We start from the raw sequence: 26,743 nt of genomic DNA, 5'->3' as shown, positions 1-26,743 counted from the left end.
CTATTTTTATTTTATTTATTTTTAATTAAAAAAAAATCTTTTTTTTTTATATTTATTTTTTAGCCTAGTTAATTAGCTTAATTATACTTTTTTAATATATCTTTTTATTACTTAATTCTATTAATAATTAAGATTAGTTTCTTTAAACTTAACTCTTTTATCTATATACTACTATCCCTTTCTAGCTTTCTATTATAAGTAGGTCTCTAGCTAATTGTGTGTACTGTGATCTCCACTTAAATCACAACAATGGCCGCGTCTCGCGCACCCACGTAGACAATCCATGATGGTTTCTTCGGCACATGAGCCAACGGCAAGCCCCGAGACCGCGTGTCGGGCCATTTTTTCACTTCCAGAACGGCGAGGCGTTTCTTGGGGCTGATGCAAGTGCGGGTAGCTACTATGCTCAGCCACGTCGGCTTTTGACATCGGCAAGGTCATCGTGTCTAAAGGAAATTATATGACCTATATTTAAATCGCGACAGGTTTAAAAAAAATCATCATCGTTGCCTTGTCCCTTCCAAACCCTTTCTTATTCATTTACAAATACTCTTTGACACAATGGTTGCAGCAGCTAACGGCGCAATTGGGCACGACGACAGCGTCTCGCCCCAACCCACCACTTTGAGCACGCTGCCGGGCCCCAACCATGACTGGAGCGTGAATCTCAAAGACAAAGTCATTGCCAGTAAGCAAGCTCTCGGACGTTCAAAACAAGCTGTATCCTAACACCACGCAGTCACTGGCGCCAACCAAGGCATCGGTCTGGCCCTTGCCGAGGTATGCCTCAGCAACGACGCCGCCTCCGTCTTCAGCCTGGACATTTCTGAACCCGCGGAGGCCTTTGCCGACCTGGCGAAGCGCTTCCCGGGCCGCCTCGAGTTCCAGCACTGTGACGTTACCAAGGAAGAGAGCGTGCAGGGCGCGCTCGACGCCATCGTCGCCCAGAAGAAGCGTTTCGACGGCATGGTTGCCAATGCCGGCGCCACCAAGCACCAGCCCGCGCTCGATTTTACCATGGACCAGGTCAAGAGGCTTTTTGAGCTGAATGTCTATGGCTCGTGGAACTGCGCCACGGCGGCGGCGAGGACGTTTATTAAGCTCGGCTGCCCGGGCAGCATCGTCTTTACTGCGAGCATGACGTCGTACCGCCCAAACAGAGTACGTATCCCTCGCGCATAGGCGTCGATAGAAGCTCAAGTCAAGGACAACGCGCGCTAACTTACTGGAACTAGGCTGCCCCATCAGCTCCCTACGGCGCAACAAAGGGAGCGGTGCGCAACATGACACACACTCTTGCCATGGAGTGGGCAAAGTATGGCATCCGCGTCAACAGCATCTCGCCCGGATTCGTCAAGACTGCCTTGACGTATTTTGTTGAGAAGGACCCGGAATGGGGCACCAAGATGAAGAATTACGGTGGAATGCCTCGTTTGGCTCTGCCGCAGGAACTCGGCGGGGCTTATGTGTATTTATTGAGTGAGACGTCGACGTACACGACGGGTATCGATATCCCGATAGCTGGCATTGTTGGAGCCTGGTGAATTGGAGTTGAAAGGTTATCTCCGTGTAGCAATGGAAATTGACTGTATTTTTTCGCTTTTGAATTCTGCCCCGTGGGATTTGTGAAGTGTTTCGCACCATTATCCTCTTACGGAGTGATGCCCCCATACCCTATACCTTTATACAGGCTTATACGAATATCAATAGGTAGAGTGTTGAGCTTGAATGAAAAGTGATGACTGGTCTGGTAGAGCCGGAATTCAAGTTTGATTAATATGAGTAGTCCCTAATTGATGTGGTTCGTTTCGGCAAATGGTTGCAACGCTTCGTCGCATAACACGCCACACACCAAAATCCCAAGAAGAGATCAGCTTATCCATGTCAACCACAAAATGAAGAGCTTGGAAACCTGCCATGCCAGGCCCTATCTTTTTAAGAATGCAGGATTGTGCCCAGCTCCTTATCCCTCCCCTTCTATAATACCTGAAATATAAATCAGATATCCAGGCAGAGGACAGTATGTACACCATACAATATCCATCAAACAACCACAGCCGCTTTTTTTAAGACCTTCGCATCATACTCATCAATAACTCTGACCTTGTCCGCCGACGCCGAGTAGGGAAAAACATGAGCGCACGCAGCAAATGGGCGGAAGGAGCGGAACTCACAGGATCAAATGTGTAGCCCAACCATTCTTTTACAAGCCTTCTCGCAAGCTCGACGCCAATAACCCTCTGGCCCAGGCACAGCACCTGCGCATTATTGCTCAACACCGCCCTCTCGACAGAAAAGCTATCATGCGCCGTCACCGCGCGCACACCAGGAACCTTGTTGGCAGCAATGGCCACCCCGAGTCCGGTGCCGCAGATCAGAATCGCACGGTCGGCGGTACCATTGGCCACCGCTTCGGCGGCGGCAATGGCAAAGGTCGAGTAGGCCGTCTTGTCGGACTCTGAAGCTGGGCCGACCTGGATGACTTGGGCGACGCGGGGGTCAGAGGCCAAGTCGCGCGAGATGATGGACTGGTATGAGAAACCGGCATCGTCGCCGCCGATGGCAATGCGAAGCTTGGTGGACATTATGCTGTGGCAATTACCGGGCTGTGTATGTAGTGGGTAGAGAACTCAAAGCTGAATGAGATAGGAGGGCAGTAAACTCGGAAATTATATTCAATAGGGATCTAAACTATGCAGTCTGTTCTAGAGTTCCAAACGTTGGTGGCCAGATTACCAACTTCTTACGGCGACGTCTGAATTGTCGCCAATGTGGTATTGGATACTTGTGCCCCGAGACGCGGTCGTCCGGTGACACTTTGGTGGCGCCAGCATAAGTTGCGGGTGCGGAATTGGGCAGCGCTATTCGAATGCTCAATAAATTACATTTAATTCATTGTTAATTCTACGAAAGGGCCTAACTTGCAGTAGTTAGGTTTTGCCTACTTCACGGAATCAACGCGACCGTGGCACTGACAGATCCTTCACCGCGCACTTCCACGCAAAGGTCTACTGCTCCATCAATCACGACACCATGGCTGTCTGGGATCCCTCCAAGAACAAAACATACCAAATCCTCAAAGATGCCGAGGACAAGGGTTACGGTGTCCTTGCCCCCATTGCATACAACATCGAGCAAATCATAGCCTTTATTCAAGCGGCCGAGGCAAAACGCAGTCCGCTCATCATCCAGGTATTCCCATGGGCCATTACCTTTTCGTCCGGTCTTTTGGTCGTTGCGGCCGCCCACGCAGCAAAACAGGCCTCGGTCCCCGTCGCGATCCATCTGGATCATGCGCAGGACGAGGCCATGATTCGGCACGCGGCCGACACGCTCCCCTTTGACAGCATCATGGTGGACATGAGCCACTACGACATGGATGAGAATCTGGCCAAGACAGCGGCGCTGGTCAAGTACTGCCACGAGCGCGGAATAGCTACCGAGGCGGAGCCTGGGAGGATAGAGGGCGGCGAGGATGGCATCGCGAGCACCGAGGACCTCGAAGGCGCGTTGACGACGGCGGAGCAGGTCGAAGATTTTATTGCGACTGGTATCGATTTTCTCGCGCCGGCGTTTGGCAACGTTCATGGAGAATATGGGCCGCGTGGCCCAGAGCTGCAGTTTGACAGGTACAAATTTATGTTGGCACGGCGCGCGTCGGCATTCGCATGATAACTAGTGCTCTGATGCTAACGTGGGGAATGCAGGCTGAAGAGTATTCATGACAAGGTCAATCGCAGAGTGCGCGTTGTCCTCCACGGAACCAACGATTTCCCAGAAACCATCATGAGGAGGTGCATCAGCGGGGGCGTCTCCAAGATCAATGTCAACAAACTTGTGCTGGACGATTATCTGATCCATCTCAAGACGGTGGCGCCAACCCTCAGTCTAACAACGTCGATGGAACAAGGCGTCGCAGCGGTGCGACGTCTAACAGAGTGGCAGATGGACGTCTGCAAGTCTACTGGCATGGCCAACTGAAATAATACAAGTTTAAAGCCCCGAGCTTAAAACTAGAAGCTTAAAATACAAAATTCGGCCAAGTAGAAAAATAAATATCCGAATCACAAGTCACATGTTTGTCGTCAGTCATCGCGCGTGCTGTAATCGTCCGCGTCGGCTCTCTCCCAGTCCCTACGTAAGTCGTCTCTCCAGGTGGCCATAGGTGGCCAGCAGACACGCCTCTCACATTCCTCCATTAATGTGATAATTTTGGCCCTCTTCTGCGCATCAGTCACGCAGAGTCCGGCCCCATACAGACACTGGGCCGACAGGACCTGGCAGCTCTCGTCTTTAAGCTGCAGAGCGATGCCGCATATCGTATTGACTGCCTCGGATAGAGTTCTCTGCATCTTCAAGTACCCGTGAAAACCCGCCGCCATGGGGCTTGCACCGTGCAGTGCCAACAGAAGCTGCGCAAAGCTGTGTGCCTGCAGCGCGACGCCAAACCGGGGCGGATGAATCCAAAGAGGAGTAAATACTTCGCCTGCCGCGGACTTTGGTGTCGGCAACACTTTGTACTCATCCCCTAGGCAAGATTTCCATTGCTCCATCATGGAGATGAGGTGATGTCTTTGTTTATTCAGCTTCGCGTGGTCCACGCCGTCCGGCGACGCCGCCGCCGCTTGTACATTCGCTCGATAGTTGATGGCCTGCGACAGATTGTAAATGGCTCTATCCGCCAGCTCATTCTGGTCCAGATCATGAATGGCCTTGTTGGGCACCCAAAAGCTTAGGCAAGCTCGTGATTCACGAAAGGCCGCCCACATGTCTTGACGAAGCCAAGCCCACCATACTGACTGGCGCAGACCACCACAGCCACCATCCACATCTTGCGACCGTTGTATCCAAAATATTCCCTTAAGGTGCCGCTGCCAGTTACCAGAGCCATCAGATTCGTCAAGCATCTCGTATACGGAAATCGTGAGAGCAGTCGCGAGAAGCTCTTCGGAGTGAGAATAGCTAGGATACTTGAGGGCTTCGCGCACGTACTGAAGCGTCTCGTAGTAGTAGCGGATCCATTCGCCCTCTTCGTAGTCGCCATCGGAATCGATGCGCAACTGGCGGGCAGAAGCGTCAACGCCGCTGTACTGATGCTTCGAAGACAGTGCCAAGATGGCCTTCATCAACCCGGTATTTTGAATCGCCAAACGTATGGCGTAGCTAGAAAACAGCTTATACGGGTCTAGAACATCTAACCACAAAGCGCAGCGGTCGGCGAAGTGACGGAATAGCCTGGCTTCGTGTGCGGATAGTACCACGTCTCCGACAGATTGCCATGCCGTACGCTCCAATTCAGGATCCAAGTTCTCTGGCAATTGGGCCTGGCCATTCAGTAGCGCAGGCGAAGCATGCACAAAAAGGGCATTGTTTTGCACTGGAACCGCAGCCCGTGTCTGTCCATCGGGAAGTAACAGCCCCGTAGCCAGGGGATAGTTGTTGTCGGCCTGTACCGCGTCATTCGCCAGCAGGTCCAGCCAGCGAATCGAGGCAAAGTTTGCCGACCACGTCTGAGAAGAAATGGACTGCGGGGAGCAAATGAAGCCACCGTCGCTCTGCACGTTGAGCTGCTCCTCAGCAGTCGGCAAAGCCTGGCCAATGTGGCTGCCAAAGCCGTCTGAGACGCGAGGCGGCGTAGGCGTAGGCGGAGTCGGCGACGGCTCGGCTTCCTGATGCTCCTGGCTCGAGTTTCCTCTTGGCATGCACTGGGCCGATGTCTCCGAAGCCGATGCGGTACCCGAATCCCGGGGAAATATGCAGCGGCGATCCGAGACAGAGCAGGGGCCACACGCGGGGCGCTTTTCGTCGCATTTTTTGTGTCGCTTGCGACAGGTCAAGCTATGGCATGTTTCAGCATGGGCACGAGACGCAGCGCGAAGAGGTGGTGAGGATGGCGCTTCACGTACCAGCCGGTGGTGGTCCGAAGCCCCGTGCCGCGCGACTTTCGAGAGCGTTTTCGACGCCGCTCGCCTTCATCCGCATTCATGGTGTGGGACACTGGTGCGTTGTGCAAGTGCCGTTCTGTGCAAGGGATGAGGATGCGTCTCGGGGACAAGGGATGAGCTACCTAATATAAGGGTTCGGTCGCGTCTCGGGGGGCCAGATGCGGGGAAAGTGGCCTCATGCAGCCCCAGCTGGGGGTTCAGAGTGTGTGGGGTTCGCACTGGTGGTAACTACCTAGGTAGGTACCTAGGTAACTACCTATCTAAGGGGTATTCAAGGCTTAACGAGCAAGTCAATCCAACTTAGTTAGTAGCCAACTGGCAGATTGACATGCAGGACCGGCTATGAACCGGCATGGTAAGCGGAGCGCCTCTTTAACTACCCCGCATCGTTAGAACTTGTCCGCAGCAGCCCCAGCTGATTTCGTCGTCACACACTGGCTGCATGGGTGGCGTGACCGCGTCTCGCGGCACATCATCATGTAGTACCTCACACTCTTGATTTCGACCTTTCATCTGCCCAACCCGCTTCAGCGACGTTATATTGCAGCATGAGCCGATTCAATTATACTATGACAATGGATGTACGAATTCATCAACCGCTTTCTCACCGACCAGCATTTTATTTCACACAATGTCGACGAAACACTACTTTCCTTCCACTGCGGCAAACACGTTGGTTCCGCGAGCGCTTCGAGCCCTGACAACCGCAAACCCTCACCTGGCTCTTGACGAAGAGCATCGCGTTGTCTTGAGCAAAAGCCATGACCAGTCGCGCGTGAGTGTGATTGGTGGGGGCGGTTCCGGTCATGAGCCAGCATGGAGTGGCTTCGTCGGCGATGGACTGCTCTCCGCCGCTGCCTGCGGCGACATCTTTGCTTCGCCAAGCGCGAGTCAGGTTCTGGCGGCCATGGACGCCGTGCCTTCAGACCAAGGCACCATCCTACTAATTACCAACTACACCGGCGACAGATTACATTTTGGGTTGGCTGCCGAGAAAGCCAAAGCAAAGGCAGCCTCGTCTGGCCAACAGGGCAATCGCAAGGTTGCTATTGTGGCGGCCACAGATGATGTCTCCATTGGGAGGAAAGTGTTCAAGGGTGGGCCGAAGAGGTCTTCCCGGCCATGTGTTCAGTAAGTCATCACCCCAGATTCAGTCAAATTTGATTCTGACGGTCATTTCACCTAGCGATGAAAATCCTGTGTTCTGCGGCTGCTGAGAACTGGCTCTTCGACGACTGTGTGCATCTTGCTGAAACCATCAACGCTCATACTGTATCTATTGGCTCCGCCTTGGATCACTGTCACGTTCCTGGCCGACAACACCAATCGGTCGCCGAAGACACATGTATCATTGGCGCAGGAATCCACAACGAACCAGGCCGGCGCATGCTGACGCCGTTCCCATCTGTTGATGAAATCATCAAACAATGTCTTGCTCTCTTGTGTAATCAAGATGACCCCGAAAGAGGATTTGTCGAGTTCGGCAGCGGAGATGAGATTATCATGCTCATAAACAACTACGGGGGCTTATCAACACTTGAACTCGGCGCGTTGACAGACGAAGTTCAAACTCAGCTAGCGAAACTATATGGCTTGAGGCCATGCCGGACCATGATGGGCGCATTTGAGACATCGCTTAATGCCCCTGGCTTCTCCATCTCCCTAGCTAACCTATCCGCGGCAGCCAGGCAGTGTGATAGCACCACCTCGAAACTCTTAGAGTTGCTTGATCGGCCAACGACGGCGGTGTCTTGGCCCAACGTTACCAACTTTGACAGGAGTGCCACACCACAGGTCAGCAAGGCGGGCGTCAACGGACTAAACGCTCAATCGCACAGCGCCGAGAAAACGACATTTTTCGACATCGTGGGTTCAGAAGGAGGTTTTCCCGTGGACGCGAAGCTGCTGGAAAAGGCCGTCCGATCCGCCTGCGAGGCTGCCATATCAGCAGAACCGCATCTTACAAAATGGGATATGATAATAGGCGATGGGGATTGCGGCGAGGCAGTCAAGGACGTGTGCGAAGCTGTGTTGTCCTTACTCGACAAGGGCGCCGCATCTAGGGGGTCCTTGCTAAACTTTCTCGGGATTCTCATGGAAACGCTGGACAAGATGGGCGGCACTCTAGGAGCTATTTTCGGAATCTTTCTGTCAGCATTTTACTCTGCCCTCAAACAACCCGTGGAGCAGCACACCACCTCGACTGTCACCAGATCGGAGCGCCTGTCCAAGTCTGTGGCGTCTGCTGTTGACAGCCTGCAGAGACATACCCCCGCAAGGGAAGGCGACCGTACAGTGATGGATGTTTTTATCCCGTTTGCCAATGCGTACGCCGAGTCAGTCGACTTTGCGGCTGCCGTACAGGTGGCGGGAGACAAGGCTCTGGCCACGCGCTGGATCAAGCCGAGTCTAGGAAGAGCGAGTTATGTCGGCGATGCTGCCACGAAGGAGCTTCCCGATCCCGGAGCGTGGGCTTTGTATGAGATGCTTTGGGGTCTCGCTCAAGGGGTCGGTATGGACGTGCCGCGGGTGAGCAGAGATCAGGGTGAAGCTTGAGTGCGAAAGGATGGAGCAACGTGGTCGAAGCGGGTGCTTGAGCCGAGAATGACATTATTGTACCATTAGTACCCTAAAAAATCAAGCGAGGAAACGTATTCCAAAGTCAATTGCTCATAGCAAAAATTGCGACGGGCAGAACCCGTAACAGCAACTATTGAAAGGTAGATATGATAGCCACTAAGAGTGGAAAAGAGGAAAAGAGGAAAAAAAACATACAGCAGCCGGTGTTCGCTGGTCGTCACCGACCCAACTACTAATCTGCCGGTCAGTAGCTTGATTTCAGCGGAGCGGACGGGACGCGATATTTTCCACTGCCTATGGCCGTATGTACCAGAAACAATGCAAATGTGTACTATACATGAAAGACGACGTCCTTCCAGATACCGTTTAGTCGAGGTCGAAGTTGTCTAAAAATGCGTGCTGCTACCCTAGATGTTGTGTCGTGCGGCGCTTACCAGCGAATTAGAGGTTCAATCCACAATATTATAGAATAGTACTATTATTAATAACTGGATGCTAGAGATGTAAGCCTTGGGGTCCCTTCTAAGCGTCGTGATGGACCTGTCAGATGTTCAGAACTAGAACACCTAACGAACGTGTAGGGAAGCCCCGACTTCAATTTGCATATTCCTACAACCACGGCATCTCAATACCTGGACACCAAGACTATTGTTGCGCTGTACTCGGCTACGTCACTGCTTACAGTACTCCGTAGGGCATCCGGAACCCGGATCTCCCTAATGACGATATTATTCCCTTGGTTGCTGCAGTCAGCATTTCGTGCCGATATGGGTTTCCACTCTTCTACGATGCCGTGGAGGTACTGGCGGGACAAACACAAAGAATGAATGCAGAAGGAGAAGAAATACAGTCAGCACCTTAATAGTTCTTATTAATTAATTGCGATTCTGATTAGGTGCTGACGCGATGTGCCATCCATCCTAGCAGTGAATCAAGCGAAGTGGGCGGCCGCTGGTCCCTGTCCAGGGCCTCTTCAGCCGCACTTGCCCTTTCTAATTGAACACGTCCACGGGTGAAATTCACGCGACTGAGAATATACTTCTTTGTGCCTAGAAAGAGGGGGTAGCTTGTTTCTCATCCATCACACACCTGCGTCATTGATTTTGCAGAAACCTGCGCACGACTCCTCATTTCAGACGCACAAACGGGATTCACTCGACATGTTGCGAAACCCGACCGCGCTCGCCTTTACAGCGCTGCTCATGGTGGCTCAGGTGGCCTGCGCCTCCTTTGGCGACGACGCAAATGACCAGGTCGGCGAAATGTCCATTGTCTTTCCACAAAACGACACATACGCAGTCGTCTCGCCATTTCCCGTAATTTTTGGATACCAAAACGCGCCCGCATTGCTATCCTACAATTCCGAGCTCTCGTGGTCGGTTCAATGCGCGCAAGGCTCGCTGTATGGCAGCGACACCATCAATGGCTACAAGTATGCCGAGGTGCCGTCGGGCGCGTACTATATCCTCAATTCCACCAAGACACTGCAGGATGCTCTGCCTAGCGGTAGCAAGGATCCCAAGGGCTCGTACGGCTCTTGGCGCGGCGCGGAGGATGCGTGCGCCTTGAGCTGGGCGTTCCACTACTGGACTGTCTGCTCCAAGCAGCCCGACGATGCGACACTGATCCAGTCCGGTGTTGGAAAGAGGACAGGGAAAATGTACTTTACAGTGCGGCCCGGGGCCAAGCTGCCGAGGGATGCTATTCGCGAATACCAGGGCTGTGCGCTCAAGGGAACCGCTGAAAAAGTGGCCAATACTTCGATTGCATGCCCCAATCTACTTACGCAACCAGAGGCGCAGCCCTGTAACCTTGACGTCAAGGCGGCGGCCAGCAGCCTTGCGGGAGCCGCCGTGTCGCCAACGACCTCCTTTACTGGCACATCGACGTCCAGTATAGTGGGAGCAACTACAACATTGTCGTCGAGCGGGCCAAGCGGAACTGGCGGCAGCACTTCTCCAAAGAAGGACTCTTCTGCGAGCACGGTTGGGCGGGATTCACATTCGATCCTGTGGACAATTTCGACCTGCCTTTTCATGCTCCATTTGTAATGACGTTGTACTGCAGTTGGTGGCCAAATTGCCGAGCAATGACTCGGAATATTGGAACCTCGACATATATTTGGTTACTAGTTGAATGATGCTATTTCTCCCAATTCGAGCTTGCGCCGGAATCAATACATCCTGTTTATCATAGCGCACACCTCTGAACCGAGCTAGTATATAGCGCCTACGAGAACTTGTGATGGCCTATGATGGAAAAGACTCTGGCGCGGACTCTCTCCTGATTGTGTCGCGTAGTGCTTGCAGCTCCGCGACTGGCAGGCCCTCGTGGGCTATTACTACTGAGTGTTACTGGGATACACCAGGTGCTTTGTTTTGCTATAGCAAGCCTGGCTCGATGTGCACTGCTGCATGCCTAGTTCAGACTGGTTTCCCGCGTTGGCACACGGGATTCACTCCTCAAATAGGCAACCTCCTAGCAGGATCCCTACCAAGCATCCCAGTTCCCCCAAAAATTGTGCCAAACTCACCCGTTTCGCGTTCGAGCGCTCGCCCTCTCAAAGAACAAAGAAGGGAAATGCCTTGAGAAAAAAGGCCCCTAGTCCCGCACCTTGGTCGCTACGCGATGTGCTCCACGCCCTCTTACCCTGTCCTCAATTCCGCATATCAATCCCGGTCCTTATGACCTCTTCCCACAGCGGCTTTAGCGTGGTCGATGGGCTCAGCCTAGTTGACTTGTTAGTGGTCGGCCCCGGAGACAAATCGCCAGTGACCAGCTTAACGATGAACATTTATATATATCGTCGACCTCGCCCTTATTTCGAGATAAACAGGTGCTCAGATCTCCCATAACTCAGGACAACATAATTCGAGACAACGCCACTACACACAGCACAATCTAGTTGCACTGCAGTTGTACTTTTCTACAGCGCTCGGCCTTTTACACATCATCATCTTCGCCATGGTCTGCCTGGCGACTTGCGCCATTGGTGCTGCTGCCCTATGCCTGGTCGCGGCCCAGAACTCAACTGCCCCCCCGACGAGTGAGCCCGCCAATCCTATGCTTCTGTTGAACTCGGACGAGTCCTTTCACTTCGAAATCCTCCGTACACTATCGCTAGCTCTTGCCGAGGGCGCTGATATCGCCGAGGTGCTCGTTGCGGCGCAGCAAATCAAGGCGTCCGATTTCGAAAGCTACTACAAGGCGTTTAACAGCCTCGCAGAGCGCGTCGACAAGCAGGGACAGGCAATTGACTGCACAAAATACCCTGCTTCGTTCCGCGGCATGCGCCTCAAGGCGGCCAGCTACTTCCGCGCCGCCGACTTCTTTCTCCACGGCAACTGGGCCGACCCGCGCATCGACAGTCTCTGGAAGAAACAGACAAAGGCCTTCAACGACGCACTGCCTCTCCTGGCGAGTCCGGGGCGCCGCACGACGCTCAAGTCCAAGGATGGTAAGTTCAAGATCCCGGCCATCTTCTATGGCACGGGCAAGCCTGGCCGTCACCCCACCATCCTTATGTGCAACGGCTTCGACGGCTCCCAGGAGGAAATGTTTCACATTTTTGGCAAGGCGGCCCTCGATCGCGGCTACAACGTCATTACATACGAGGGCCCCGGCCAGCCCAGCGTCCGCCGTGACCAGAACATTGGCTTCATCCCCGACTGGGAGCGTGCCATCTCCCCAGTCGTCGACTATGCCATCTCTCTCCATGAAGTTGACCCCAAGGCTATCGGCACCATCGGCTACTCGCTGGGTGGCTACCTGGCTTCCCGCGCTGCCGCTTTCGAGCCCCGTATCGCCGCTGTTGGTGCCATTGATGGCGTGTACGACTTTGGGGCCACCTTCACCAGCCAGCTGCCTACCATCGCGAAGCAATGGCTGAAGGACGGTAACCGCAAGGATTTCAACGATCTGTTTGCACAGGCTATTGCTGACCCGAGCACTCCTACCGGGATTCGATGGGCTGTCCAGCAGGGACGCTGGTCTTTCAAGGCCGACGATTACTTTGACTTTGCCACATTGGTCCAGAAGTACACCCTGGAGGGCGTGGCTGGAAAGATAAAACAGCCAATCTTTATTGGCGACGCCGAGCTCGATCAGTTCTTCCCTGGTCAGGCTCAGCAACTTGCCGATGCCGTCACTGGCAGCTCCAACAAGGTCATCCACTACTTCAAGGCTGCTGAAGGCGCCGGGGAGCACTGCGCTGTTGGCGCGGCTGTCTACCAAAATCAAGTCCTCTATGACTGGTTCGAGGACGTGTTCCAGGGAAGAAACTAAGTCGCACCTCAAAAGAGACGTAATAGGCGACGAAGGGTTGTTTTATTGCATGAGCATTTACAGGTATAGGGTTCATCGTCGTTTGCAGCGTGTTTCCTCCTTTACTGAAATATATTCCAATTTTTAATAAACCAATGTACACCATGCGAGCTATGCCAGGTGACATCACTGTACTAACTGCTGCTTGCATTCCAGAAGAATTCTGGACTGAGGAATTGCTCCAAATTGAACTCATGGATGTTGGACATGTCATCCGGCAAACCATTCAGCCACGCAAAGTCGTCAGCTAGCGCCGGTGCGGCATTCGCCGCATCCTCGTCAGCATTGTCGTACACTTTGACAATGTCATTCAATGTGGCGGCTAGCATTTCTTTGCCACGCTGATGCAGCATAATGAGCGAGCGCGCCGTTCGCATCGCTTCGCGGGTAGCATGCGTATTATACACGGCAGTAACATCTTTGAGACACTGCATCGCATCACCAAGCTGTGAAATGGATGACACTGTATCGATTGCTAGCAAAACGCAGACAATCTGAAAGGGCACGTACGCCATGTGGTGCCACGGGGCGCGGTCGATGAGAATATCACGCGCGGATTGGATGCCCTTGGCTGTCAAGATCAAGATTCGCTGGATGGTGGTGTCGGGTAGTGAGAACTCCATGGAACGTAAACGGCGACAAAGACAGAGAGCAAGGTTGCATTGCCCCAAGATTGTGGAAGGGCGGGTGTGAACGCGGTCGAGAACGATCTGCAGTGCAGATTCAAGCTCAGAGGCTGGTTGCGTTCTTTCTGGATCTAACTGTATCGTGAATGGGAGCAGCTCCATTAACTCTGTCGTACACTCTCCTGGTCGTTTCGCGGGCAGGGCGCATGTGACGCCGGAGAGAGGTACGCGGGTCAGACCCATGTCATAAGACATCCATGTGTTGAGGTGTTGTGAGACGGCTAGCAATCTCCTATTCGTCTCTACGTTGCTTGCCGCCTCTGTGTCCGGACGCAGGACAACGGGATCTATGTTTTCCACTGTCAGGCCTGCCGCCTCGAGCATATGCAGTACTGTACAACTTGCCATCCATGCCGGGTAATGCGTTCCAGCAAGTCGTAAGTATATGACTCGCAGCAACCATGCACTGATACTGGACACGGAAGGCGGCTGAGAGAAGGATTCTTCAAGCATGCGCTTTGCGGACTCGACAAGCCCAGGCTCGGTCGCATCTGCGTGCACTTGCGAAAAAAGGCACCCTAGAGCAGCGACACCACACAGTACAGCGTCAATAGGTTCTGGGGCGCTGGATTTTGCCCAGCGAAGTCGTACGTATTGCTCTAGCTCATCGGCATCGAGAAAGCTATAGGTGGGATGGAGTTTTTGGAAGTAAACACCTGCGAGGTATGACATGCGTTGTTGAGATAAAAGCTCGGTAACCGGACGCGCCATTGGACTTTGTACAGTCTGTCGCGATCCGAGGAACGCATTCCACGCAAATGTCTGCACCCGCAGATTCCCCTTGGAATCAGATTTGAGGCCAAGTCGGCGTACAAATGCAGGTCCAGAGTTGGCCTCGAGCGACCGCGCCTGATGCTGCACAGAGGACGCGGGTGTCGTATTATCCGTAGGTGAAGGGTGCATCGGCGGCAGCGGGCCTGCACTCCGTGGTGGCGTGTGAGTGCGGGTGGTATGGTCCGTCTTGTTGCGCATCCTGCTGCCGGCTGAGTAGCGGCACGGATACTCGAACCGCACGCATGTGCCGCACGGTTCGGCGCCGTCGCACTTACGCTTCAGGTCGCGGCATGTCTGGCAGGCGAGCCGCGATCGCTTGCGCCCTTGCATCGAGGCCATGAATAGTAGGCCGGCACCGGCTCTGCGGCTTGCGGGCTTGGCTTCTTAATGGAGTGCGTATGAGCAGCGGTCGGAGAACGGGTAAAACGGAAGCAGACTGGTGGAGATGCCAACTGTGGTGGAGGTTGGAAAGTCCGGCCAGTGAGTGGCAGTGAGTCGAAGTGATGCTGGATGATGGCTGCAGAGATTTTCTTAAGGAAAAAAACAGTGATTTTGTGGGCTCGAGGCGAAATTATGAGATGTGTTGGTTGGTTGTGATTCGCAAAGAGATGAGAGTTTTACCCCGAGGTCCTTGAGTACCAGCACCGCGCGTAGAATCTTCACCACAGTAAGCGGAGTCATCAGCCGCCTACATCGGGAATGGCACTGTCGGGAAAGGCGGCAGTAGCGGAAACCACGCATAGAGCGGGACAGAACGTTTAAAGCAGAATTCGATTCTTACACGATGAAATCTCTTTAAAGCCACATGCATATAGATCTTGAATGTTTTATTGAATTCCAGATTACATGCATCTCTATTACCATCAGACATCATGGCGCACACAAGCACACTAGACCTAGAGTCTGGTGCAACGACTCCCGGATATGCCAGCCAGGACGACTCTGTCGACCACCCGCGACAGTTGGAAAAGCTAGAAGCCACCATCTCTGCCGCCAAGCAGCCACCCGATGGCGGACGAGAAGCCTGGACCCACGTCCTGCTCATGCACATTGTCTTCTTCAACACCTGGGGCGTCGTCAACGGCTATGGCGTCTTCCAGGAATACTACACCGCGGCGCTGGACCGTCCGCCCAGCGACATTGCCTGGATCGGCAGCGTCGAGACGTTCCTGCTGTTTGGCATCGGTGTCGTCTCGGGGCGCGCCACCGATGCCGGCTACTTCTACCCCGTCTTTTACGCGGGCGTCTTCCTCGAGCTGCTTGGTGTTTTCATGACGTCGCTCGGCACGCGGTACTGGCACTATTTCCTATCACAGGCCGTCTGCATGGGTATCGGCAACGGATTGGTGTTTTGCCCTGCGCTCGCCATCTTGTCGCAGTATTTTAAAAGGCGTCGAGCCTTTGCCGTCGGTCTTTCGGCGGCTGGGGCGGCCGTCGGCGGCCTTGTGTATCCGATTCTCATCAACCGGCTTATATTTCATGAAAAGATCGGCTTCGGCTGGACAATGCGCTGCATGGGCCTCATCATGCTTATCAGTTACATCCCATGCTTGTTCTTATTCAAGCCCCGGTTGCCGCCCAGGAAAACTGCCGATTGGATCGACATGGCGGCTTTCAAGGATGTACCCTTCATCTTCTTTACCATCAGCATGTTTTTTGCCTTTTGGGGGCTGTACTTTGCATTCTTCTTTCTCGGAACATTTGCCCGCGATCGAATCGGTGTTGCGCAGCCTATTTACCTTCTCATTCTGCTCAACGGCGTCGGCGTGATAGGTCGCATCTCACCGACCATTGTTGCGGACCAATGGTGCGGTGCGCTCAACCTCATCATCATCATCGGCTTAGTTTCGAGTGTATTGGTGTACTGTTGGGCAGCCGTGCAAACTTCAGCGGGACTGTATGTGTTCGCCGTCATATACGGATTGGTCGCCGCCGCACTTCAAGCCCTCTATCCTGCCGTGGCCACCACCATGACGCCACACCCAAGTAAAACGGGCACCCGTGTTGGCATGATCCTGTTCTTTGTCAGCTTGGCAAACCTCACAGGACCCGCCATTTCGGGCGCCATCATAGAAAGCGAGGGTGGAGGTTACCTGGGGGCGCAGATGTTTGCTGCGACATCTATCCTGCTAGCAGCAGCCATGGCCGTGGCGGCACGAGTGGCTAAGGCGGGCTGGAAGCTCCGCGTAAAAGTGTAATAAGCATATAGAAAGAGCAATGTTTCAGAAATATTTCGAGTCAGACACGTCATGAATAAATAAGGAGTCAGTTTCGATTGCCGAGTAGAGATCATCTGCGGCGGAGGCAGGAATAATGCTTCGGAGCACTGCATCCAGAAGAGCTGTAGCAGTTGGCTCGAGGTCCGAGTCAGAGACTGGAAAGTCCTAGACAGGTATAGGTTCTGTCGGATAAATCGGACCGAACGAAGTCGTGGGCCAACGTTGTTGGGGTGGCTTGCCGTGACTGTGTTGGTGCGACTCTTGTGTCCGCTGTGTGTGGGCCGTGACCATGAGTCTGCACCAACATGGTCGTACAAAGGCATTCCACCATTTTCCATCATTGGACACGACCCCTGCCAAAATGAAGCCGCTCCGGTGAAAGGAGGAGACGAACTAGATAAAGTCCAGTCAGTACGACTTATTTCCAACAACAAGGGGTTTTCCCAGCCCTCCCCTCAGGCGACACATCACTCCCTCTCCACCATGACCAATCTTCATCCCGCCTACCTGCATATCCGAGACGCCCTGCCTGGTGATGTTGATGCGTTGGCCGCCATCATCCGCTACGCCATGCCCATGGACCCGCAGTGGGATTATCGCTTCCCTCTGCGCAAGCAGTATCCTGAGGATAATTATGGCTACACGCGTCTTATGATGAAGTCATTTCTCGAGGCACAGGGAGTCGTCGTTAAAGTGGTGACCTTTCCAGCACCAGGTCTGCCTGAGGAAGACGAAGTTCCCGCTGCCCTCGCAGTGTGGGAGGTGGAACCTGACAAGGACAAGAAGTATTCCTTGACACCAACAGGTACGTTATGCGCCCCCCCCCTCTCTCTCTGTAATGTCCGATACTTACTTTTTTTTTAAGCAGGAGATAAAACTGCCCGGCGAGACGCCAACTTTGAGCACATGGCGGCCTTTGGTAGCACCACGCGGGCAGCCAGGGAGACTTACTTCAACTCGGTCTATCAATCACGCCAGCTGCATTTAAGAATTCTCGCCACTCTTCCCGAGTTTCAACGCAAAGGAGCAGGAACGGCGCTGTGCAGGTGGGGGATCGAACGGGCCAAACAACACCAAGTGCCAGTAACATTGCTCAGCAGTCCCTTGGGCCATGCGCTGTACTCGTCATTAGGGTTCACCGATATTGCTACCATCACGGTTCAGGTTAAAGAGGAAGAGGAGAAGCTCTCTATTAGGGTCATGGTATATCCCTACGAGCCTGTTTATTAGGCCGATAACGATAACGGGAAATTACACTATTTCGTTATTTACGGTGGATTTTCACAAGAATTACCGACAATGCGCACAATTACTCTGACGAGGCTTCTTGAACATCTAATCTAGATCTGCACTTGATCGGTATATTTAACTATCTATGTGTGTTGAGCACGTATACCACATGACTGCCTTGAGCCACCAGTCATCTACTGTAATCTAGCTCTATCAGTAGCGCGACTAGAACGCAACAGGATGGGCAACCGAAGTTGAGGCTCTTATGCAACTTTGCTGAGCGCTGCGGAGGCGATTGCAGAGTGAATCTCCGCCTCGGCGCCGTCTGGAAGCGGCATCGGCGGCGACCTCAAAGTCGCATGCGACAAAATTCCCCGCGCAACAAGGGCATGCTTCAAAGCCACGGTGCCTTCCATATGCGAACCTCTGTGGTACACTGCCTTGGTAACTGGCAGGAGTTGGTCGTGCAGCTCCCTTGCGCGCTTGTAGTCCTTGGACTTGCCGGCCAGAATCATCTCGTACAGCGATTCGGGCGCAATATTTCCGTAGCCGACGAGCATGCCGTCCACGTCAAAGACCGTGTGCAAGAGGTACTCGTCGTGGCAGGTCAGGACGGGCACGTTTGGTCGCTCCCGGCGGAAGATGGGAATCTCTGTATCCCATCGCCTCATGTTTCTCACGCCATTTTTCATCGCAATAACACCAGGCTGCGCAGAAATGTCGAGGAGGGTTTGCAAGCTGTAGTTGGCCTTTGTATTGTCGGGATACTGGAAGAGGATCAGAGGTAGCTGCGAGACCTCGTAGACTACCCTGTAGCGATCCTGGGGTGCGCCGGGCTGGTACCCAAAGCGTAGCCAGCCGTGAGACGGGTAGAGAAGGCCGGCCTGAGCGCCCGCCTCTTTAGCGCGCTTGGCTTCTTGCGCGGCGACATCTGTTCCTTCGCCTGTGATGCCGGCTATGATGGGGATCTTGTTGTTGACAGACTTGACAAAGGCTTTAATGGTGTCGACTTGCTCCTGCTGGGTGAGGAAAGTGCCTTCTCCCGCATGCCCTAGGACCACAAGGCCTTTGACGCCCTTTTGGCTGCCGAGCCAAGACCCGAGGCGCTGAATGGCCTCGTAGTCCACGGCGCCATCTTTGGTGAAAGGCGTGACCGGCGCCGGAACGAGTCCCTTGAGATCGATGGACATATTGGACGTTGTTGGACAAAAAAGCGTGAGTTGCAAGAGGTGTCTAGTTGATTGGTTCTGGTGTTGCTTGAATGCTGGAATGTAGATTGCTCTCAGGGCTGTCTTTATAGTTGGCAAGCTGGGCTACTTGCCGCCAGCACTTCGACGTCCTCGGGTCACTGTCTCCGGTCAAAATGATCCGAATTCTTTGGAGATGCTAAGACATATTCCCCCGGATCTTGCGTGCTAGCTAGTAGGCACAAGTTTCCGGATAGCTCACCTGAGCGAACCGGATAAGCGTTGTCACTAGTAGATTTCCGGGTTTCCGGACTCCGGATTCGAACACACTACGACCAACCCCTGAGTCGTGTGCAACGGGCGACGTGCAAACCACGGATCTACTGGTTTTGCTGATTCCTGGGGAAAGCCACGCACGGACATGGTCATCAACCTTGTCAACATTGTCAACAACCACCAATCCCAGGTAGGAGAACCCCATTTGTCCAATAATCCGGGGAACCCAATGTCCGGGGTCTGAGCTCTTCGAATCAGTATTATTTCAAGATCCTGCCCCCCGCCAAGATTCACCCCAAACAAGTTCAGTTCTCTCGAGCTTGACTATTCCACCCAATCTTTGTCCAACTACTCTCTAGAACACCATACTACTCCAATGGATACCATGCGGCCGGCAGCAGAATCGCGAGATTTGGAACAGTCTACAATCGAGAAGGGTAAAGCCATTCACCATGAGTATTCCTGCAACATGTCGCAGGACGACGTCGATTTTCTTGAAAGCTTCAGCGACAAGCGCAAGGAGATTGTTATTCGGAAAATTGATGTGAGTGACTACATTTGGATATTGCTAAAAGCAAGATGTTAATTAGACACTAGTTGCGGTTGTTGCCCGTGCTTATTCTGCTCTACCTCATGGCGTATTTGGATAAAACCAATATTGGTACTGCTTCATGACTTGCCACGCTATTCTTGGCCCAACTAACGGTTACCCAAAGGCAATGCGAAAATCGAGGGCATGACGGCTGACCTCAACATGCATGGCATCATGTACAATGTGGCTGTCGCGATTTTCTTTATCCCATTCATCCTTTTTGGTATGCTGAGCCACTCCATTCTTTACGAAACACTAAACAGTCTCTAAATTTCTTTCAAGAGGTTCCATCAAACATGATTCTACACAAGGTCCCCAGGCCGTCCGTCTATATGGGAGGTATCGTCATCGCATGGGGCATCATTATGACTCTGACCGGTATTGTACAAAGCTACGCCGGACTGCTTGCGACTCGCTTTTTGTTGGGAATATTCGAGTACGTTGTTCACTTGATGATACTGATGGCTTTCCTTTACTAATTCTGTGCCAGAGCCGGCTTCCTTCCCGGTGCCATCCTCATCATCTCCAATTGGTATCTTCCTCAAGAGACCCAAGTCCGCATCGCAATCTTGTACACATCCGCCGCAACTGGCGGTGCCTTCTCCGGTCTTCTTGCCTTTGCGATTGGTAAGATGGACGGCATTGCTGGACTTGATGGTTGGCGATGGATCTTCATTCTGGAGGGCATCTTCACAGTCACCGCAGGCGCGCTGTGCTTCTTGATGCTCTGCGACTCTCCTGCACTCTCAACACGCTGGCTGGATGCCGATGAGATTCGCTATCTGGAACTACGGCAGCTTGCCCGTCGGCCTGGTATCCCTCGCGACAACGCAAAGAAACACTTTAACCTGGCCATCTTCAAAGACATTTTATGCGATTACAAGATCTACCTTCTTGCCTTTGCCAACTGGTCAAATGCAGTGCCAAACTACGCAATGAAGTTCACCATGCCAACAATACTCACCTCAATGGGGTACAAACCGGCTAACGCACAGCTGCTTACTATCCCTCCTTACGTTCTCGGTGCTATCTCCGCGTACCTTTTTGCTATATTTGCGGACAAGTATTCCTGGAGATATCTTTCTCGTCGGTCCACAAACTTGTGTTGTGGTCGCATTCTCTGCCTTGTATGCCCTGTCCTCGGACATCAAGAATAACGTTGCCGCCGCCTACTTTGCTATCTGCTTATCAATGTTCGGGTGAGTCTCACCCGGAACCGGCACCGGCACAAGCACCACGCTTCGGAGCTTCACTAACGACAAATGTTAGGCTCTACCCCATACTGCCGGGCGTAAATGCATGGAATATTGCAAATACCCCTGATCCTACCAAGCGCTCTATCAGCATTGGGCTTCTTGTGTGTATTGGCAACATTGGTGGCCTCATTGGATCCTACATCTACCTTGACCGAGAAGCGCCGCGCTACCCCACTGGATATGGAACATCGCTTACATTTGCAACCACCGGAATTGTGGCCGCGACATTGCTGGAATTTCTGCTTCGGCGGAGCAACCAGAAGAAAGCGCTGATGACGGACGAGGAGGTCAGGGAGAGATACACGGAAGAAGAAATGCACCACATGGGCGAGAAGAGCCCGTTGTTCAAGTACGCTCTTTAGGGGAAAAAAAGTTCCCAGTAACTAGCTCAAGAGGTCTCCCAAGCTTAGTATCCCTGCGATAAATTCAGAACGTTTCAGATCTATAAGCTGAGGAACGGGACGTCCCTGAGGGCTACGTTATCGCCCTCTTCTTCCTCACCCCCGACCGTGCGCCAGGCTCTGAGATGATAAATGCGAAACGTGCGAAGTCTTGGTACATAGATGGTAAGCTATGTCAATCTTGTAAAAAAAAAAGCGGCAATGTCTAGAATAGGTGTCCCTTATTAAGATGTGATGAATTCCGCCGCCAACGCAACTACCACTACCACCTGCCGGCGTCGATTGGGGCAAGCCACCACGCTGCCATTTGTTACACATCCCAGATAACTGGAAAATTCTCGAGATCGGAAATCGGAACCAATGCCTAGAATAATAATCAGAAGACTGTGAATGTGAAGAGGTTACTCTGTGGGGTTCGCTTACTGATGAGTCGAGGTCAAGCCAATCCGCAAGCTGCCATTCGTTGAGGGGAGGGAGAGGAACAGCATCTATGTCATTTGGCATCTGGCTCACGTCCAGACCCACTGCGCCCGAACCAGGACCGATATCTAGTGCATTATCCTGTACCACTGCGATGCCAACTGTATCCGCAAACTGGTGCTGAGCGAGCTCCACCGAGCCCTGTCTTGCCTGCAAGCGGAGCTCTTCGAGGATGATGCTGTACCGAAGCCCAAGGGAGTATGTAGCCGCAGCCTGGTATAGGTGTTTATGACAGCGCTCTGCTAGTTCCATGAGTAATGGATCACTGCCGACGTCACCACCGCGGCCCCTTTGTTGAATCTCCCACACGTAGACGACAGCCACGGCGCAAAACGTGGCATATGGCGTCCACCAGAAGGCGTGGAAGAGCATACCATCGCTCATAATATCATCAACGGTCTCCAGAGCCATCTTAGCTGCGCTGATGCATTCTGAAACGATTTCGTCTATTGATGACGAGGCTGACTGGCGATTGTAGCCGAGGATGAAAGGCCGATTTGCATGCATCACGGCGTGGCAATATGCCAGCTTCAATGCTATTGCTTGCCGACAGAAAGAAGGTATGAGGCTTCGTGGTTGAATAGTTCCAAGATAGGCAGGCAGACCCCGGCGCCAATCGTGGAGCTGATGACGGAATTTTTTGGCCGCATTAAACTTTTCAAGCGTCGGAACCGGCTTCAGAGAGTAGACTTCTCTCGATATATTGTCGATGATTCGAGCAATCCTGGTCTAATCAGCAATGGCGTGTAAATTATAGGAAAAGGAATGGCATACTTTGCGTGCGCTATTAGCGAGTCGATATGGCAGTCAAATGTTGGGGCAGATGCAGAGGGCCCATGCGAGTTCATGTCTTCATCATTGACATGATCGGGATACTCCTGGTTAATATCATCGTCATGTAACAGCCTGGGTCTTCCAAAAACAACTGAAAGGTATTTATCAATGATGTATACGACCCAGAATGTGCGTCGGCGGCATTGCAAGACAATGTAGTCCGTCTTGACACCCGCGACATTTCGGCTTCCACCTCGCCCAGAGGTTCTATGGAGGCCAAGGGCAGAAACGATAGGAACTGTGCCCCCAAATATGTACCATGCCTGGTTCATTCGGCCAGTTTGTAGGAGGAAAAGTACCTGCAACATCCTTGCTTGGACAGACTCTAAGCGCGGAAGACCAGTCTCGGCGGTTGTGAGACGGAGCGCCTCGCAGAAGTAATGGTCGCTGTCACTCAATGGTACTTGATTCACGTTATACGGGGATGTGGATCCGGAGGTCTTTTCTTTTCGAAGGCTCGCAATGGCAAAAATGTTGATAATAAGCGCGGCCTTGGCATGGCCGATGTTGTGGTGCAGAGGTAGGTTTTGCTGTGCATTGTGAAGCACAGGTTGGAGAAACGACGCGCAATACTGGCGATGGAGACAGCGATATGTGACAACGCAATTTTCAAAGTAAAACTCAAATAGTTGCGTTGCACCTTGGCGATCCGGAATCCGCACCGTTTCGCCAGAGGGGACGAGCAACGGCCGGTCTCCAGCCGACACGAGAGGCTGTGAGCGCTCAGAGCCAGTGAGAACATCAGGAATTGTTCCTCCCTTCTGGCAGGAAAATCTCTTCCAGGCTCGGTGTAGAAATGCGAAATTTGAATTGAGGTCGAAAAATTGGCCTTCAAGTTCGGCAGTCTCGAGTTCTGGCGAGGCCCGACTCTGGGGCCCCTCGCCTACAGAAGCATTCGAGAACTCACCGCCTGGTTCGGGACCAGTCCTTTCAACGGCGATGTCCGACTGACTTTTTTACTCAGGTCAGCACAGTGCAAGTTATGGGACGCAAAGGAAACCATACCTCGAGACTCCGCCGGCCGGCGGCGTCTGAGTTGCGTGATGCCGGACTGTCGTCTCTCCAGCTTGTGGTGTTGGTGGGCGGCCGCGTCGGTACTGGGCATCGTAAAGACAATGCAAGCGCTTCTTAGCGCACACTTCACAGGGGACATTTCCGGTGCACCTCAGCTTCTTTAATTTGCAGTAGTCGCAAGCCCGGCTGACCTTTTGCAGCTTGCGGCGATTTCCGGCGGCTTCCGAGCCCGCCTGTCGAGGTGTCGGACGTTTATTGCGTGGCCCAGCGCCTGTGTTGTTTAGACTGGAAGTGGACGTCTCGGAAATGTGTGTCGGATCCCCCGCCGGATGATGGGCTGTGCTGCTCCCTCTTGTCACCATGGTCGGTAGGCGAGTTAGATAATATTGATGGTATTTGGAGAATCCGGAGTTTCCTACCCGCCCCCTCTAGTCCGGAGAACCGCCTCGGATTATTAACGGAGCTGACGGACGCCACATGTTGACTTAGCTTCCTCACGTGGCTTCTGCACGAAAAAACTACAGACTCCATTCGGATTCCTTGCTTTAGGCTATTTTATTAAATTGTATAGGTTTTGCGAAAGGCCGTAGGTATGGGCGATGCCTGGTGACAATGCGCTGTGGCTTCTTGGTCAGATCGCGATAACGGAGCAGGAGTCAAATGTAACACGTAAGAGGGAGGCACTGTTCGATTTTCTAGAAGTCGGGCAGTAGACCAGACTAGACCGCCGCCAAACTAAGACAAGACCAGGGCCTTCTCCGCCTGTTCTCGCAGATGGCCTGACCCCTTCAACAGCGAGCCAACCTTTTTCAAGCTCTTCTGACTCGATACAGTTATCTGTCGTGATGACTCGTATACTTCCTGATCCTGTTTCGTCGCTTGATATTAACGTTAATGTGCTAAGAGGGACTTGAAAAGGGAAAAAAATTCTGTAAACGGGCCGTTATGCCCGCTTGCCATGACCCACCAACTGCCAACCTGCTGCTGATTTGGCGCCCGTAAAATATCAACAACTCCAAAATATCACAAAGACATGGATGGGGTGCGTTTTTAATTACAGCTCGAATCCGAGACGTTCTGCTCTTGTGCTTTGCTGCGTGTTCACAGGCCGCTCCTAACCTCCTGATGCAGGCGCGTGGTCCTCCTAAGACTCTCGTCCATCGGAATCGTCGTTTGACCGCGATTTTTTTTGGCTGTTATTGCAACGCCTCAATTTCCCTCTACCAATTATTGGAGAGAAAATCCTAGCCAAGCCGGCCGGGAGTTTCTTTCACCAGTTCTTATAAAAAAGCGAGAAATTAAAAGCTCCTGTCAGTAATTAGCAGGGTTAGGAATATCTTCAACTAAGGCCCCTGCTGGCGCGACGCCTCTATAGCAGCGGTGCTCTATCAACGATCAGACCATGGTCTGGAGAATTGGCCAGACCAGACCAAGTCTTGGCGGTCTAGACCAGACAAAGACCAAGACAGACTCTGTCGTGTTTGAACAATGCGTAGACCCTTGAATTTCCTGATTACTGACTGAGTCAGGAGCACCCAACCCGGACAAGCCGTAAAGCAAATTGTCTGTTAATACTGCGAGTCACGGCTCATAATTCAATTGATAGGTAAATGTTTAGAGAAACATATATTAAGCTCATTCCCGTCCTTGAATTTAACTCTTAGACTCGGCAGTGCTACTATCAAGATCTACCACAATTTAGGACACCTATTTTCCTCTCACTTCCCTCTATCAACGAATTCGACCACAGAACTGCATATCTATCAGTATGGCACGACACGGCCGGCTCTTCGGTTTACTTGCCCTTGCAGTAGGCTTGTACTCTCAAGTTTATGCTCAGCCTGTTGAATCATTGCCGTCAGACGTTAAGGGTGAACTCCGAGGCCCTTCCGAGCTCTTAGGTGCCATTGATATCAACGACTTTGACCGTCTAGACGAGCGTGCACTTGGCGCAAGACGGGAATTTCCTCCGCCTGCGATACTACCGCCACCCCAAATTGTGTATCGTGGTGACAAGAGGTCACCCAAGGAGATCGAAGCTATTGGCGGTTTCTTGCCAAGCTCTGAAGTTACACCAACTAATGAGAACAATGGCTTTAGTCTTTATATGCACCACTTGGGCTATAAGCTGGTGGATGGTAAAAGAGTTACCGCGTATGTATCTACAACCAGATTCTTCGGGACGGCACTTGGATACGCAAATATGGCTAGCAAGGAGGGTGGCTGGATATACGAAATCCAAGCGTTACCTCACATGACCGACTCTGATGGGACTCTGTTGCAAGGACGCAAATGGCGCAACGAATTTGAAATTTCAGCCTTGGGGGGTATCTCCTGGAGTCAAGTCAAGTCAGCAGTCCAGGTCCCTGGTTTTAAGACCACTGGGGACTACGGTGCCGGATTCTGGTCCGACGTCACTGTGGAAAGCTTCAAGCAGAAGATGCCCGAAAAGCAGTGGTTCAACAACTCAAACTACAACTCGACCTTTGATCAGTTCAAAGCAAGCCCGGGGCAGCCACAGCTCGCAGGATGGTTCGACTCGGAACACGAGCAGTATAAGTCCCAGGAGCCCTGGAGCCTTAACCAGACCAAGACCATCGAGGAGTATTACATGGATTTCATGAATCAGTTTGGAGGGCATGTGGGTTGGACGGGTACCTATCCTTTGGTCCTATCGCACAGAGCACTGCCTCGATAAGAGAGCTTATCTTATCTATACCGATAATAAGTATAGATAAGCAATAACCTTAGGTATCCTAAGATATAGTATTATCTTATAACTTAAATTATATAGCCTAAGGCTAGGAAATAGGATATATAAATTAACTAGTTATCCTTTATAGCTTTATCTAATATAAGGCTAATTTTCCTTATTATCTTTACTTTCTATTATTTTTTTATAAACTATATTAACTATACTATTATTTTATATAACTATATTAATAC

General features: G+C 52.3%; 14 protein-coding genes across 14 annotated transcripts; 9 read left to right on the top strand and 5 right to left on the bottom strand.

Moving 5' to 3' along the window:
• Window positions 1-561: 561 nt before the first annotated feature.
• CCM_08257 (short-chain dehydrogenase, putative) lies at window positions 562-1,544 on the top strand (the record flags this gene model as incomplete). Its single annotated transcript, XM_006673396.1, has 3 exons — window positions 562-688; window positions 740-1,161; window positions 1,236-1,544. 3 exons carry the CDS (start codon window positions 562-564, stop codon window positions 1,542-1,544), a joined length of 858 nt encoding a protein of 285 aa, XP_006673459.1.
• A 522-nt stretch (window positions 1,545-2,066) lies between these two features.
• On the bottom strand, window positions 2,067-2,585 carry CCM_08256 (ribose 5-phosphate isomerase; the record flags this gene model as incomplete). The annotated part of the gene is made up of 1 exon (XM_006673395.1): window positions 2,067-2,585. The coding sequence occupies one exon, from the start codon at window positions 2,583-2,585 to the stop codon at window positions 2,067-2,069; it is 519 nt and encodes a 172-aa protein (XP_006673458.1).
• A 448-nt stretch (window positions 2,586-3,033) lies between these two features.
• Window positions 3,034-3,981, top strand: CCM_08255 (Ketose-bisphosphate aldolase, class-II; the record flags this gene model as incomplete). Its single annotated transcript, XM_006673394.1, has 2 exons — window positions 3,034-3,629; window positions 3,708-3,981. The coding sequence occupies 2 exons, from the start codon at window positions 3,034-3,036 to the stop codon at window positions 3,979-3,981; spliced, it is 870 nt and encodes a 289-aa protein (XP_006673457.1).
• A 104-nt stretch (window positions 3,982-4,085) lies between these two features.
• Window positions 4,086-5,986, bottom strand: CCM_08254 (Fungal transcriptional regulatory protein; the record flags this gene model as incomplete). Its single annotated transcript, XM_006673393.1, has 2 exons — window positions 4,086-5,838; window positions 5,907-5,986. The coding sequence occupies 2 exons, from the start codon at window positions 5,984-5,986 to the stop codon at window positions 4,086-4,088; spliced, it is 1,833 nt and encodes a 610-aa protein (XP_006673456.1).
• Window positions 5,987-6,576: 590 nt separating this feature from the next.
• On the top strand, window positions 6,577-8,501 carry CCM_08253 (dihydroxyacetone kinase; the record flags this gene model as incomplete). Its single annotated transcript, XM_006673392.1, has 2 exons — window positions 6,577-7,042; window positions 7,132-8,501. The coding sequence occupies 2 exons, from the start codon at window positions 6,577-6,579 to the stop codon at window positions 8,499-8,501; spliced, it is 1,836 nt and encodes a 611-aa protein (XP_006673455.1).
• A 1,184-nt stretch (window positions 8,502-9,685) lies between these two features.
• On the top strand, window positions 9,686-10,576 carry CCM_08252 (uncharacterized protein; the record flags this gene model as incomplete). Its single annotated transcript, XM_006673391.1, has 1 exon — window positions 9,686-10,576. The coding sequence occupies one exon, from the start codon at window positions 9,686-9,688 to the stop codon at window positions 10,574-10,576; it is 891 nt and encodes a 296-aa protein (XP_006673454.1).
• A 913-nt stretch (window positions 10,577-11,489) lies between these two features.
• Window positions 11,490-12,809, top strand: CCM_08251 (dipeptidyl aminopeptidase/acylaminoacyl-peptidase related protein; the record flags this gene model as incomplete). The annotated part of the gene is made up of 1 exon (XM_006673390.1): window positions 11,490-12,809. The coding sequence occupies one exon, from the start codon at window positions 11,490-11,492 to the stop codon at window positions 12,807-12,809; it is 1,320 nt and encodes a 439-aa protein (XP_006673453.1).
• A 173-nt stretch (window positions 12,810-12,982) lies between these two features.
• Window positions 12,983-14,647, bottom strand: CCM_08250 (C6 transcription factor, putative; the record flags this gene model as incomplete). The annotated part of the gene is made up of 1 exon (XM_006673389.1): window positions 12,983-14,647. The coding sequence occupies one exon, from the start codon at window positions 14,645-14,647 to the stop codon at window positions 12,983-12,985; it is 1,665 nt and encodes a 554-aa protein (XP_006673452.1).
• A 533-nt stretch (window positions 14,648-15,180) lies between these two features.
• Window positions 15,181-16,506, top strand: CCM_08249 (monocarboxylate permease, putative; the record flags this gene model as incomplete). The annotated part of the gene is made up of 1 exon (XM_006673388.1): window positions 15,181-16,506. One exon carries the CDS (start codon window positions 15,181-15,183, stop codon window positions 16,504-16,506), a length of 1,326 nt encoding a protein of 441 aa, XP_006673451.1.
• A 504-nt stretch (window positions 16,507-17,010) lies between these two features.
• CCM_08248 (Acyl-CoA N-acyltransferase) lies at window positions 17,011-17,757 on the top strand (the record flags this gene model as incomplete). Its single annotated transcript, XM_006673387.1, has 3 exons — window positions 17,011-17,332; window positions 17,396-17,573; window positions 17,628-17,757. 3 exons carry the CDS (start codon window positions 17,011-17,013, stop codon window positions 17,755-17,757), a joined length of 630 nt encoding a protein of 209 aa, XP_006673450.1.
• Window positions 17,758-18,020: 263 nt separating this feature from the next.
• Window positions 18,021-18,947, bottom strand: CCM_08247 (dihydrodipicolinate synthetase; the record flags this gene model as incomplete). The annotated part of the gene is made up of 1 exon (XM_006673386.1): window positions 18,021-18,947. The coding sequence occupies one exon, from the start codon at window positions 18,945-18,947 to the stop codon at window positions 18,021-18,023; it is 927 nt and encodes a 308-aa protein (XP_006673449.1).
• Window positions 18,948-19,605: 658 nt separating this feature from the next.
• Window positions 19,606-21,430, top strand: CCM_08246 (Major facilitator superfamily transporter; the record flags this gene model as incomplete). Its single annotated transcript, XM_006673385.1, has 7 exons — window positions 19,606-19,764; window positions 19,818-19,881; window positions 19,937-20,035; window positions 20,095-20,248; window positions 20,303-20,785; window positions 20,877-21,011; window positions 21,082-21,430. The coding sequence occupies 7 exons, from the start codon at window positions 19,606-19,608 to the stop codon at window positions 21,428-21,430; spliced, it is 1,443 nt and encodes a 480-aa protein (XP_006673448.1).
• Window positions 21,431-21,779: 349 nt separating this feature from the next.
• CCM_08245 (C6 transcription factor, putative) lies at window positions 21,780-24,159 on the bottom strand (the record flags this gene model as incomplete). The annotated part of the gene is made up of 4 exons (XM_006673384.1): window positions 21,780-21,833; window positions 21,893-22,673; window positions 22,724-23,734; window positions 23,789-24,159. The coding sequence occupies 4 exons, from the start codon at window positions 24,157-24,159 to the stop codon at window positions 21,780-21,782; spliced, it is 2,217 nt and encodes a 738-aa protein (XP_006673447.1).
• A 1,406-nt stretch (window positions 24,160-25,565) lies between these two features.
• On the top strand, window positions 25,566-26,495 carry CCM_08244 (uncharacterized protein; the record flags this gene model as incomplete). The annotated part of the gene is made up of 1 exon (XM_006673383.1): window positions 25,566-26,495. One exon carries the CDS (start codon window positions 25,566-25,568, stop codon window positions 26,493-26,495), a length of 930 nt encoding a protein of 309 aa, XP_006673446.1.
• Window positions 26,496-26,743: the final 248 nt, after the last annotated feature.

Source organism: Cordyceps militaris (genome assembly GCF_000225605.1).
Source record: "Cordyceps militaris CM01 unplaced genomic scaffold CCM_S00007, whole genome shotgun sequence".
NCBI classification, from domain to species: Eukaryota; Fungi; Ascomycota; class Sordariomycetes; order Hypocreales; family Cordycipitaceae; genus Cordyceps; species Cordyceps militaris.
This window is presented reverse-complemented; position numbering and strand designations above follow the sequence as displayed.